Source organism: Centroberyx gerrardi, chromosome 2 (assembly GCF_048128805.1).
Source record: "Centroberyx gerrardi isolate f3 chromosome 2, fCenGer3.hap1.cur.20231027, whole genome shotgun sequence".
In the NCBI taxonomy this organism is placed as follows: domain Eukaryota; kingdom Metazoa; phylum Chordata; class Actinopteri; order Beryciformes; family Berycidae; genus Centroberyx; species Centroberyx gerrardi.
The window spans coordinates 16,127,217-16,140,835 of NC_135998.1; the positions used below are offsets into that span (position 1 = coordinate 16,127,217).

The 13,619-nt window shown below is 42.1% G+C and overlaps 1 protein-coding gene across 1 annotated transcript in view; it reads left to right on the top strand.

Moving 5' to 3' along the window:
- The first annotated feature begins 572 nt into the window (after nucleotides 1–572).
- Nucleotides 573–13,619, top strand: part of wdr70 (WD repeat domain 70) — a 43,493-nt gene continuing 30,446 nt past the window's right edge. The window contains exons 1-9 of the mRNA XM_071899554.2: nucleotides 573–613; nucleotides 3,294–3,353; nucleotides 3,475–3,558; nucleotides 3,650–3,743; nucleotides 3,923–4,151; nucleotides 4,619–4,678; nucleotides 5,266–5,399; nucleotides 6,920–7,073; nucleotides 9,554–9,630. Of these exons, the coding sequence (XP_071755655.1) occupies nucleotides 589–613; nucleotides 3,294–3,353; nucleotides 3,475–3,558; nucleotides 3,650–3,743; nucleotides 3,923–4,151; nucleotides 4,619–4,678; nucleotides 5,266–5,399; nucleotides 6,920–7,073; nucleotides 9,554–9,630 (917 nt within the window). The 5' untranslated portion in view covers nucleotides 573–588. The remainder of the gene's footprint in view (nucleotides 614–3,293; nucleotides 3,354–3,474; nucleotides 3,559–3,649; nucleotides 3,744–3,922; nucleotides 4,152–4,618; nucleotides 4,679–5,265; nucleotides 5,400–6,919; nucleotides 7,074–9,553; nucleotides 9,631–13,619) is intronic.

Here is a 13,619-nt window from a genome sequence, read left to right on the forward strand (position 1 = left end):
ATTACATAGGATATGAGAGTTACCTATCATATTTTTCTTCGAATAGTGGGGTAGGAAGTCCTTTATTTTGGGGGGTTTGCGTTTTGTATGTCTGCCGACTGGTACACAGAGTTGCACAGCCATCTAGCGTCCCTTTGGGGCTCGGTGATAGGTCCGTCTAGAAGTAATGCCGCGTTCATGTTATATGGGAAGAATGGGAACTTCGGAGTGTTCACGTGTTTAACCCGTTTTTTTAAATTTATTAATTGAATATCAACCATAAACAAAGTGCAGCAGACATCACTTTTGTAAGTACACTTAATTGTGTTACTGTGAAAATAACCATTAATTTGTATTATCTTGGACTGCGCCGACATCGGTGGATTCACTTTTACCGCTTATGTTGACACACTTACGTAATTTGTGACAGCAGATGTCGTATTTATCCTACTTGTAGGTTTATAGTGTTATATCCTAATTGTAGGATAAATGGAGGTTGACGTGAACGGGTTTTCCCAGTCGACAGGTCGCATTTGCGGGAAATCCCTCATGTCATGAACGCGGCATAAACAGCTTCCGGGGTCAAAGGTAATTTTGCTGCTTGAAAACATGGATCCTAACAAAGTGGATAAAGGTAGCAACGTTTTATATTGTTATTTGTCTGTTTATGTTCCTCATAGTTATTTTTACACAAGTTGCATGTAATGACAGTTATTGGGGACTGTATTTCAAACATGCATACCCGAAGGCTCTTTATCAGCTTGCTAACTTTTGCCAAGATGTGAAAACAAACAGGCTTTGTTGCTAATTTCTGCTAGCTATGTTTTCCTGTAACCACAACTTAGAATCACGTGTTTCTATCTTTTTCTCTTTGAAGTGTGTATAGCCTGCCTGCTCTTGTCATTCAAGATGAAATTATGCACTGTTTTTTTTTATTTTATTCATCAGTTTTGTAACGTTAGCTAACCTACATTGATAGCTAATTAATGTTAACTCAGTGGGTTTCAAACTATTTCTCTGGGATTCTGCAGCACAGCTTTCGACACTTTCGACATGTTTTTATCTCGATGCCAAACTGATTGGCAGGCAAATGTGTAGGGAATTGTCAAAATTAGTGGTGTAGATTTATTTTGTCTCTGTCTTGTCAGGGACTTGGGAAGATAAAATGTGATTGTGGCATCATAGAGGAACATTATTTAGCCAAGCGATCAATACCACTGCAAACCCAACATGTCAGCTGCATTGCATTATGGTCTATTGAGGCTACTGTTAGTGAAGGAATTGGGAGGCTATCTCTAACTCTTATACGATGGATTTCTCCCTGTATTATTGAATGTCTGATTGATGGTGCAAAATGGCGAGTCTAGAAAGAAGCCTTTTCAATTCTGAGGGACTGACACAAAACCTGGTGTTTACGGTTGATGTTTTAAATCATTGAAAACTGTAGCTGAAATTGCCATCTCCCATTGGCTGATCTTTGGTGCCAGGTGATGTCACCTTCTATAGAAATAGGTGTGACTATTTCTTATGGTTCCAGCACTTTAGGAGCATTGACTCCAATGAAATGGTGGAAAAACTACTCGTTTAAGTCATGACTTAGCTCTTTGTGGGGCCGTGGCTTTAGCCTCTGGACCATCTTTATGGGACACTGAATCTTGAATGTCTCCAAATATTGGGTCCAGACCTATACTTGCTTGCTCGCAACAAACTTCAAAAGGTCCACATACTTAGCCCTTTGTGTCTTCTTTTCTAGAAGATCACAAACTGTTGACCATAATAGCTTTCATGTTTGAAGGGGTTTCTGGTTCCATCAAGCATTCAAACATGAGAGCATGCTCTTAGAAATACAGCACAGGCATGCAGAGCTTTTCCATCCTCTGCCTTTATGGCAGTCCAGTTGAAGGCCATCTCCAGATAGGCAGTTGCTATTTTTATTTCATGCCCAAAATGTTTTTGCCTCACTGTATCCCGTCTCTGGGTTCATGTGCATGCAACTGCATACCAGATCTCACGGTCGTCCAACAGTGAATTTCTCTAGGAAATAAAGCCTGCCTTGGTTACTACTTGTTTTGCTTTCTATGTTCTGCTCAAAGACTCTGATAAAGGATTTGAAGTGAAGTGCATCACCATGGAAAACTGTAGAGGGCAGTAAAGAAAGCTCTTGTTGCCCAATTTGAAGTTCAGAGGTGTGATTTTGTCTTCTGAGGATATTTGAATTTGTTCTGAAGGATCTCTTTGCCATTCAGTGCCAGTACTAAATTCAGCTGAGCTGTGCCATGAGCATCTACATCCAGAGCTGTGGTGTGAGGGTTAAAAATGGGCATGAAGGGACACTGATGTTGAACAACCCCATGTCTCCTCACTTCCTCCGCATTAGCTTTCTGAGGAATGTTCTTTAGGTGACTGAACATGGTCAAGTGCAGAAGTTGCAGGAACTGAGGGCTGAAAGGCTCAAGGACTCTTAACTGTTTTTGCTGTATTTCTTTGTCCTTTGAAAGCAGCAACGATTCTTCAAATTTTTCCAGTACTAGTTTTCTCCATAAATAACACCTCAATTACATGGCAACGGTTCACACATATATGCACACAACCTCCCAACACAACCTCCCAACTTTTATTGCTTTCAGGGGTGCTCATATTCTCTTTCTGTATTTTGAAATCTAGGTTCAAGCAGACCTAATCTGTTTTTAATGATCTTTGAATGAAATAACCAAATAGTGAATAATGGTGATGGCACTTGTGTTACTGCTGTGGTGAGATAATGGCTATCAACGTGGGTGAAAATCCACTATATTTCATTCATTGTATAATAATAGATACAATACCAACAATGTACTTTTCCGACCTAAAAAGTAGATCTAGCTGTAGAATAGGGATGTATGTGCTTTACCAAATCTATTACATTGTTATTTGTGTTTAAGTTTTCACAGCTCACCACTCTGTGATATTCCTCCACTATGTATAATCATTTACAGAAGAGGGAGACCCCTGGAATTAGAGAAACTTGTCTAAATAAGGAAAAAAAATAGTCAAGATGGCTGCATTTTACCTTTTGAAGCAGCCATATGACAAGCACTTTTGAATTACAATCTTCAGGATCAATAGGTAGAATGGAAAAAAATATATATTTCCCACAATCATGCAATTCTAAGAATCTTGAAATCTTCTGACCCTGTAATTGATTCACTTGATACTTTGATGCCATTTTCTCCAGGACAACTTTTACCATGACCTCTGAGTGAATGACATGATCTCTGAGTGCCAACCCAGACCATGAAAACCATTTCATCAGCTAACACTATGCTTCTTTGCAGTGTCAGACGGGATGAGTGGTGATGGAGACATGGCCTCTGTCATGGGATTCTCTGGCTTTGGTATGGCAACGATATAGCACAAACTGACAATAATTTTACATATTTAATTGATTCCAATTAACTACTTTTAGCAATTGTGTCATTGTTCAAGTAAAGTAAGAGCTATGTTGGTTCCTTCCAGGTAAGAAGGCCCGTACATTTGACCTGGATGCCATATTTGAACAGACCCGGCGAACAGCCATTGAGAGGAGTCAACGTGTATTCGGTAACTTAAATCAACAATGATCTGAACAGCTATGCTTGGCAGTCATCCTTTTGCCAGTCAGTGTCTCTAACCCCAGTTGTTGCTCCCTTAGATGAGAGGCAGAAGGAGGACGAAGGGGAGAGCTCCCACTCAGTCAAGTCATCAGGCTCCAGTCAGAGAGACAAAGCTGTAACTGCTACTTCCAGGTAACAAGTAATTTCAGTGTTTCTAGATTTGAGTGAGTTCTTTGTTATAGTTTGCTCAGGCTGCTCCTGCTTCAGAGGCACTTGTCTGTTATTCAAGCACAAGTTAAGGATGCTTAGGGATTGAGTTTTTGCATTGTTGACTATCTACTTTTGCTTGACTGTCATGCTCTTCCCTGCAGAAAACAGGAGAGTGAGAGCAGCGATGACAGTAGCTCAGACTCAGACTCTGACTCCGACTCGGAGCTCATTGGGCCCCCGGTGCCTCCCCAACTTACAGCCCAGGAGGATGATGACGATGAGCTTGTGGGACCTCCTCTACCACCAGGTTACACAGGCAGCACGGCTCACAATGAAGATGATGATGATGAAGAAGATGATGAAGGGGAGGTGCTGGATGAGGATGATGATGTATGTCTGGAATTTCACACTTTTGACATTTGACAGTTGGCATCAGGGATTGCAAAATATTTCCCATAGGTCCAACATCTGAATACACTTTTATTTATTATTTTTCCAGTCTAAAGCTGGCTGGTTTTCTTGAATACAGGCACCAATTAATTGTCTTGTGGGGTGTTTTTAAGATTCCACCACTAGATGGCAGCACAAGGAAAGATGATTAATGAGTAGTTGACCTGCTGTACCTTTGATCATTTATCATGTTCCCTTTCTCATGCCACAATGTCTATGCCATCTAAAAGGTATCAATGCAGTAGTACTCAAAAGTGTGGTGATCAGCTGGTTTTCTTATTTAGAGTGTTTTAGACTCTGGTCATCTCCCTCTATAACTGAATCCCAGTTTACAGCCACACACCTATGTCAGCCCTGCTTTCTTTCACTTTTTCTCTCACTGTCTGTATCTCATCTCTCTGTCCTAGAATCCAGTGAAGAAGATTCCAGACACTCATGAGATCACTCTGCAGCATGGCACCAAAACAGTAAGTCCTTCCTGTCTTAGCCCTCAGTTATCATAAACTTGACTTGCACAGAGCCATTTTGGTAGAAGGTCTATATATATATCATGATTGGCTCATTATTAACAGCATAATTCATTTATTTATGAACACTTTTTCCCCCCTGAACCTCTCTCAAAACTAAACGATCTGATAATGCAGACCACAAATGACTTTCACCCAAGATTAACTTATTTGGTGCTAAACTTTAACAGCAAGAGAAAATAGCAAATGCATTTCTCTCAAGATTTTTTGTAGCAGTTGGAGAAGGGGAAATTTTGTTTTGGACTTCATGTCTTCAGTTTGGAGCCTAGCCTAGATCCGGTGCTGATTGCAGTTTGAAAGCAGTTCAGATTTGAATGGTTTGCTCCTAACATAAAAACAAATTCTATATTCTGTTGCCTTTTTGAGTACGCAGCGAGACTAGATTATGACTATATTGTCAAATTTTTCTAGCAGTGGGGGCAACATTCTAGATTTGGTTAGCTGCTTGCAGCTGAAGCAAAGTAGGAAAAACATTTACCATACAGACCTATAGGTAGTCTCTGAGTGGTTCGTAATTGTCTCCCCAGGTATCAGCACTCGGATTAGACCCCTCTGGAGCTCGTCTGGTTACTGGGGGATATGACTATGATGTGCGGTTCTGGGATTTTGCTGGGATGGACCAAGCTTTGCAGGCCTTCAGATCCCTGCAGCCCTGCGAGTGGTGAGTCCCCTTCTGAGAGCATACTGTACATTGAACAGCAACACAGTTGCTTAACATATGGTTAATTAGTTTCATGCAAATGAACATTTACAACATCTTTGCGTGCCAAAGCACACTCACACATACATGCAAACACGCACACATTTTTTTTGTGCTTCATTGAGCCTTATGTTAACTCTGGGACATCCACTCCCTTCATTAAAAATGACCCACCTAGAAGCAGATGGTAGAGATGTGTGGGTGTTTGTGTGTTTATGTTTATTCTGTGTTTCATTGAAGCCATCATCAGAGATTGAATTCTCTTTGGGTTTTGAGAACCAGTGGGCTGAGCTGGAGCAGGCTTTCCCCTATTAACAAAAATGTACGCCACATTTAATCTGATTACAGTGTGATCCATCAGCCTGTACGGTCACTGGCACGCTGGGCCTTATTTAGAAACGCCACGGTGTGAGGTCCACTGTTCCTCTTTCCTTACTGTCCCAAAGACTGGAAGAGCCTCCCCTCCCCTCAGCTCAGTCAGGACTGAAACGATGAGGAACCTAAGCCTTTGGTGCTGTGTAGTGATCCTTTAAAGGCGCCAAAGCCCCCCAATTAAAAACGACATTGATGGCAGCCCCACTCTCATTTTAACAATGGAACTTTTTGCTCCCTGCACGGAAATGTGGCTGCCCCATCTACCCCCTGCTGTGTTAATGCTATTTGATACTGACCTGAATTGTTAACTGCACTCTGGTAAAGTGGTCCGCATTTTTGTCTGTCTCTGCATTTGCGTGCATGGCTGTGTATGTGTTCTTGTGTGATTGGGTTTTTCTTTGTTATTGTAAATTTCTAAATTCTTATTATATGTATCCGTTGGCTATGAAAAAGACTAAACAGACTTACAACTTTATCGTACTTTACAATGTACACCTTATAATTTTGATCAGTTTGAATGCTTAGGCGGCAGATCTTTGTGTGTCTGTGCGTGCATGTTTCTCTGTGTATGATTATGTGCATGTGGATGCATGCCTGTGTGCATGTGCATGCTTGTATGTGTTTCATTGTGTATTTTGTCTATGAAATATGTGCCTAAGAATGTGCTTTCTTTCCCTGTCTTAGTTTGAAGACCATCTCATAATGCTGACTGTGAGAGTTTGAACACAGGCCGGCTCATGCATATGCTATGTGTCTGTGTGTGTGTGTGTGTGTCTCTGTCTGCCGGCCTGCCTGCCCCAGATCAAGGGGACCAAACATCAGTCATCCTCTGTGACTTGTGTTATCCCGGTTCCTATAGTTACACGTACCTAGTGTTTGTTTTTTTTCCCTGAACCTTTTCAAGGATTAAAAGCTTGTTATATAACAATATTTTGGCTCAGAGGTCTTGTACAATCACAGCTCGCAGATGGCTTCCACCAATGCAAACAGACACAGAGACACTTAACAGCACTTACTCCATGAATGGCAGATAGCTAGCTGCAGGAATGCAAAGTGAAAGCATCTTCTGTGTCTCATATGTCCCCTCGGTGTGTGTGTCCCCTCAGCCACCAGATCAAATCCCTGCAGTACAGCATCACCGGTGATGTCATCCTGGTGGTTTCTGGCAATGCACAGGCCAAGGTGTTGGACCGCGATGGCTTCAACGTCATGGAGTGTGTGAAGGGAGACCAGTACATTGTGGATATGGCCAACACTAAGGTATGGCAGTGCATCTCATAGGCACTGATACTGAACACAGACTACATGCTCTTCTCTTCTCTTCTCTTCTCTTCTCTTCTCTTCTCTTCTCTTCTCTTCTCTTCTCTTCTCTTCTCTTCTCTGCTCTGCTCTGCTCTGCTCTGCTCTGCTGTGCTCTACAGAGTAGGTGGACCCTGCCAAAGCATAATGGTAGCAAGCTGCAGCTATGAGCTAGTCTGTTTTTGTGTATGTGGGGATAATGGTCTGTGTTGTGTGTCCAGCTGGAGGCAGTCAGAGGGGCAGAGGGACATCACATGCTCTTAGGACTGTCATGGTTCATCCCAATTTACCTTGTACTTGGTTCTACAAGGCAGGATCCTAATTAAATATCCATGTGTTGGGTTGCACTGTGTTTTCGAAAGCCACATTGGTGGCCACTGACCACCCACAGAAGCTACCAATTGATTGCAACTAGAAGACACCCACTGATTGCAAATAGGGTTTTCCTGGGTGTCCTCCATTCTTGTCCATTTTGGCCCATTGACGATGACCCAGTGGATCAGTAGTCAATACTGTAATTTTTGATATTGTTTTTATTAATTGTGCAGTTTACACACACACACACACACACACATCAGGGAGGCTTATTTTTTCTTTGTGGCTCTGTTGGTCATTAAGGTCCTCTGATGTGGTTTAGTCTGCTTCTCTTTAGTCATTGGCAATTTGTTGTCCTAAACTGTTGAGGAAGAGAAATCAGATTTGCTTAGCAAGGTAGTGGTTCCTCCATCCAGTTTGTTTTGATGCTGTTGGCCAAAGTATGGAAGCAATTCAGTCATTTACAAACCATTTGAGCTTTAACCTCACCATATAGCATGTGTGTATGTTACCATAAACATTAACAACCTGGCAATATTATGTCCTTAGTGCTTTTTAGTCCTCACCCAGAAAAAGCTAGGTAGTGCCCTATATTGATTAAAGTGCTGTGCTTTAAGTATTTGACAGTGAGCAGGCAAGCCCCACTTCCTGATCCACACATACCAATGTCATTTGGTCAACTTCTGCACATTTGAGGCTCTCCTTCCTTGAGCAGGCTGTCAGATAGAGGTATGTCATGTCTGAAGCCGCTCTGCAGCACCCTGACCTGGCAGTAAAGGGAGGCCTCTCCCTGGGCAATCCCTCTTTGAAGTTATTTGTTATGACTAATTCTCCACAGGGCTGTTCTAGCAGAGGAAATGGCTCAAAGTCACTCTGCTCTGAGCTTGCTGTTTGGAGCTATGACCCTCAGCCTGCTGCATGGCTTTAGGGTTCACTGTCTCAGTTGTAAAGTAAGGCTTTTCTCGAGGATGGACAAAACCCAAGACTACAGTATTCGAAATAGAAGGGTTCTTCAATTTGTCCTCATAGGAGAACAAATGGAAGAACCCTATATGGTTTTAGGTGGATCCTGGTTCACTGCAGCTTCACACCAAAATGGAATACATTGAATAATTGTCTATGTAGGGAACCTTTTTTGGCCTTTTTTGTGTTTCCCTTTGCCCTTGCTGAAGTTACAATGGCCAAAACCCTACATACTGTAAGCACAGTGGGTCTGTATGGCTTAGCTGGAAACAGCACAGCATGATCACCGTCATGGTTCAGAGTTCATTACCCGCTAGCAGTCAGTAAATGAAATGTCCCATGTAAGTGAACTATAAGTTTTCTCTGTGTGAAATGACACTGGTGTTGACATTTATATGTTGTTTTAAAATAGTTTATAATAGTTCTTTCATAATCAAGTCAACAAAAAATGGAATAGAAAACTATTACGTTAGAAATTTTCTGGGGCGTCCCTCACGGTGGCTCGGTGGTCTAGGGTGCGTGCCGTGAACGCAGCGTCCTGGGTTTGGATCCGGCCCGGGACCTTTGGCGCATGTCATCCCCCTCTCTCTTTCCCAGTCTTTCCTGTCTCTCGCTACTATCTAATAAAGGCAAAAAACAATGACATTTTCTTTTCATCATCCAAAAATGGTTCTTCAAATGAAAAGGGTTGTAGATAGAACTGTTTGTCTTGCGAAGAACCGTTAAGGAACCTTGTCAACAAAAGGTTCTTCAAACACAAATGGTTCTAGGTAGAGCCTTGCCTGTCTGAGAAGAACTAATTTGGAACTCTGATTTCTAAGAGTGTGGATACAGTTTTAAACTGCAGCTGCAGACCAGGGATCTGTCAGGCTATCCAGTTGTTTTAGATGTTCTTCATTCTCTGTTTGCGCTGGCATTCCTCTCTAATGACAAGGGAAAATGAAAATGAGGCTATTTGCCCTGCTGGTACTTTCCATTTTAAATGAGTTTTTTTAGTAGGCATTTCTTCCATAGATGCTAATAGTGCCAGCACACACTATCAGTTGGTCAATTAATTGAATTCAAGTCATCAGTCTGGCAATAACATAGTCATATTTAACCCCTTTACCCTTCACATTGACCACTGTTGCGTTTTTTAAATTTTGACTTTATACTCTTTTCAGGGCCACACTGCCATGCTGAATGGTGGCTGCTGGCATCCCAAGATCAAAGAAGAGTTCATGACCTGCTCCAACGATGGGTGAGTTTTTAATAAGACTACATGTGGGATATTTGACTGGTGAACTGCTTTAGGTAGGCAGAATTAATCACTGTCCTTCAATGCGTCTTTTCAGGCACCATTTACATAGAGCTAAAATAAAATCCAGAGTGTAATCCCATAGGTTTTCAGTGGGAGAAGCAATGACCAAAATGTTTTCCGTAGCATTAGAATGCATTATCCTCACTAATTACATGGTGATTTATTATTTAGAAAGTCCACATGGAAACGTTAAGGTATCATTGGATGATCTCTGAAGGAACAGGGGACACTAATGAGTTATTATCTGAAACGGTATACCCTGCCATGTCTCATTTTCATGACAACACTAAATGGTTCTTACAGGAATTAACGTGTCTAGCTAATATCGCTGCATCATCCCATACTACTGCTCCTAAGTGCATAACAGCCTCTCTTTTAACTTGTCTGAGCTGACATATCCAGGATTAACCAGAAAATTCTGAAAAGGATCATATTAGGTAAAATCATTTGGGCTGTAGGATGTCAGTGTTGCCCATTGATTGCACCTTTCAGGTTGGAGGCCTAATGTGTACCTGAATCTTATGATTATTTAGTCTAATATGTACAAAACTGTCCTTAACTCAGCAACAAACTGGTATATGTCATGTCCAAGGCAGTGTCCTGAACTGAATTGACTTTTCTTCGCTCTCATCCCCTTTGTCACCAGTAGGGAGTCCTCTAGACCAGACTATGCCTCTGGGAAGCTTGGCTTCTCCTCACCAAGCTGTGCATTGACACATAGCACAGTTTTTTACTGGATGTGGCCCAAAGGCAACCCTTTATTTGTATGCAATTTGGACCAATGCAACACTCCAGAAGGTGGCGAGACATCACATAAAAGTTTTTATCTATCTGTTTCAGTTAGCCAAGTCTGAGCAGTAGTCTGCTTCTTAAAAAGCAATAATGGTCCTGTATGAGTGCAGAAGCTGTAACCCATTGGCCTGTGTGTGTGTGTGTGTGTGTGTGTGTGTGTGTGTGTGTGCGTGTGTGTGTGCGTGTGTGTGTGTGTGTGTGTGTGTGTGTGTGTGTACACATGTGAGCGTTAGTGGCTGTGTATACGTGTGACTTTGAGAGAGAGCACAGTGATGAGTCTAAGTGAGTGTGACAGGCAGCAGTGCAGAAACCCTGGGCTATCATCATTAAGTGGAAACAAGGGCCTGGCTTTGTGGGCAGGCCGCGGCCCAGTGTTTACCAGTGTTACTGCTCTCCCAGATGTGGAGGCTGGTTTATTTAGCTCTTATTGAGGCTCTGGAAATCCTCCCCTGGCACGTTAGCACTGGGTGTTGCCCCTGGCCAGCTCGCAGGAGAACCGGGGAGAGGAGCGCACAGGGAGCCATTCACAGACAGAGCAGCTGCATATGAGGAGGGTCCACAGCGGCAGAGCAGCTCATTTAAGCGCCCTGAGTCACCGGGACGGAAAGAGGGAGGAGGAGAAGGAAGAGAGGAAGGGATTGCCTGGTGTGGTGTACAGGTGGAGGAGGTTGTCTTTCTAAACCCATGTTAAGCAATCGCACATCTTAAAGGAAAAATACACCCTTGGATACTCTTACAGTGCTATATATCATCAATTTATGATGTCCAATGCATTCCAGGAGTATTTTGTGATAGTGTTGTAGTTTTACCCACTTTCCCTCAACTTGCCTCATCAACTTCTACCTAAGTTAGTGATTTCCTACATTTCCATTTCCTACATTTTTTGACTTTTGACGTTCAGCTGTGGATTATATGTGTATGTGGAGAGAGCGATAGTGATGGCATAGCAAGAGAGCAAGAGTTTTCCCAGTAGAGAAAAGTGAGAGACACCCCTTATTCAATTGTGGCTGCATTGCATTCTGGTCTATTTGGACTTCTGTCGGTGGAGAAATTGCTATCTTTGCCTCTTCTACATTTAATGTTTCCTTGTATGATTGTTCAACGTTGGTGCAAAATGGTGAGTCTAGAAAGAAGCCCTTGTTCTTTGATTCTGAGGGACTGACACCAAAACCTGATGTTTACTGTTGATATTTTATATAGGTGAAAAGTTTTCTGCTTACAATCTCCATGGTAGCTGCGCGGGAAATATCTCCATGTCGTCTACATTTGGCCAGTTATCTGCAGGTATAAGGAAAATACACCACCAAAGAACAAATCTGGCCCAGAAATGCTATTGCCAGCAGCTGTTTTTTAACAGTGTTAAAGTGTCTGAGTGATTTTTTCCTTTAATGCACTGAGGCCACTTGTGTTGAGTTTTTGGAGAAAGTGCAGTAGGCCGAGTGCATACAGGTGGCAGCCTGGATAAAAGCATAATGCACTCCCATTATTTGATCCAGCCCTTCCTCTTCCTCCAGTCTGACAGAAGTGGATTTTGATGTTTGGATACTTTGCCCCGTGAGATGGGAATAAAAAAGTAATATTTACCTTTGGAGGCCAACATTTTTATGTACCCATTCTATTGGTCTATTGGAAAACAGATGGCATATCAAGAGAGTGCAATAACAGAGAAAGAAACAGGAAAAAAGTTATTTAGTTGTTGATTTATTTTATACCACAACATATTGGAGAAATTTCAACCAGGATTCTGTCCTGGAGTCAGGAGTCTGCCCTGCTCCAAGTAATTAATGATCTCTTACTAGCAGTAGAAGCAGTTGATTGTGAAATTCAAATTCTTTTAGAGCTAAGCGCTGCCTTTGATACAGTTGATCATGCAACCTAAATTGACCGTCTGAGGCATTGGGTTGGTATTAAAGATACAGCACTGAACTGGATCAGCTCCTACCCCGCCATTAGGACTTGTCATCATAGGTAACTCATCATCCTCAGTTCATTCTAGCTGCGTGTTTCAGTGTTAAATTTTAAGTCTCATCTTATTCTCCTTGTGCATGCTCTGACTTGGTCACATTATCTGAAAACATAACGTCTTTTTTCACTGCTACACCGATGATTCCCAGTTACACCTGCCCCTCAAAGCTAGCAACACAAACTACTGTGACACCCACCTTGAGTGCCTCACAGATATTAAGAGCTGGGTGTCTCAAAATGTTTTACAATTCAACAATAAAGTAGAAATTGTTGTTTTTGGTCCCCCTAGCTCCCCCTAGCTATCTTAACCCACAACAAACTAGATGGCCTATCTTCAAATGGGAAGCCAGTGGCAAGAAATCAAAGCATGTATTTTGACAGAAACTTAAGCTTTGACAAGCTGGTGAAGAGGGAAATGTAGTCCTGTTTCTTTCAGCTTAGAAATATATGCAAAATCAAACCATTCCTATCTTCTACCGACCTGGTGAAAGGTCTTCCATGTCTTTATCTTCTCCCATCTAGATTACTGCAACTCCCTTTATTCCTGCCTCAGTCAAAAATCCCTCTCGCGCCTCCAGCTCATACAGAATGCAGCTGCCAGGGTTTTAACAGGTGCCTACGGAGCCCACCATGGGCCACTTGGTAGAAAAATAAAAATTGATGACCCATATTCTGTGTGCACGGTTTTAACAATCTGTAGTCTAGAATTTGTAATCGGTACTCTTGAATTAGTAATCTGTACTCTAAAATGAGTGATCCGTGCCCTCAAATTAATAAACCCGTTCCCTCAAATGAATAATCAGTGTCCAGTCCATGCCCTCAATTTAAGTCATTTGATCCTGGTTCGGTGCTTGTAAAATTGAGGGCACGGATTACTGAATCGAGGGCGCTGATTATTAATTTGAAGGTATGGATTAATTCATTCGAGAGCACGCATTACTAATTTGAAAGTACAGATTACTAATTTGAGAGTATGAATTGTTAAACCGTGCAGATGGATTTCAAAACCACAAATCCGCCCATGGCGGGCAATAATTCTGGAGGGAGCATTTCTCAATTTTTGTTCCTTCCCTCCTCCCTCACCACCACCTGATTTACACCGTTTCATCCACTTCAGGCTATAGTTAGTGTGCTTCTTAACAATGGACCAATGGTGGGCCAATAGTACCACT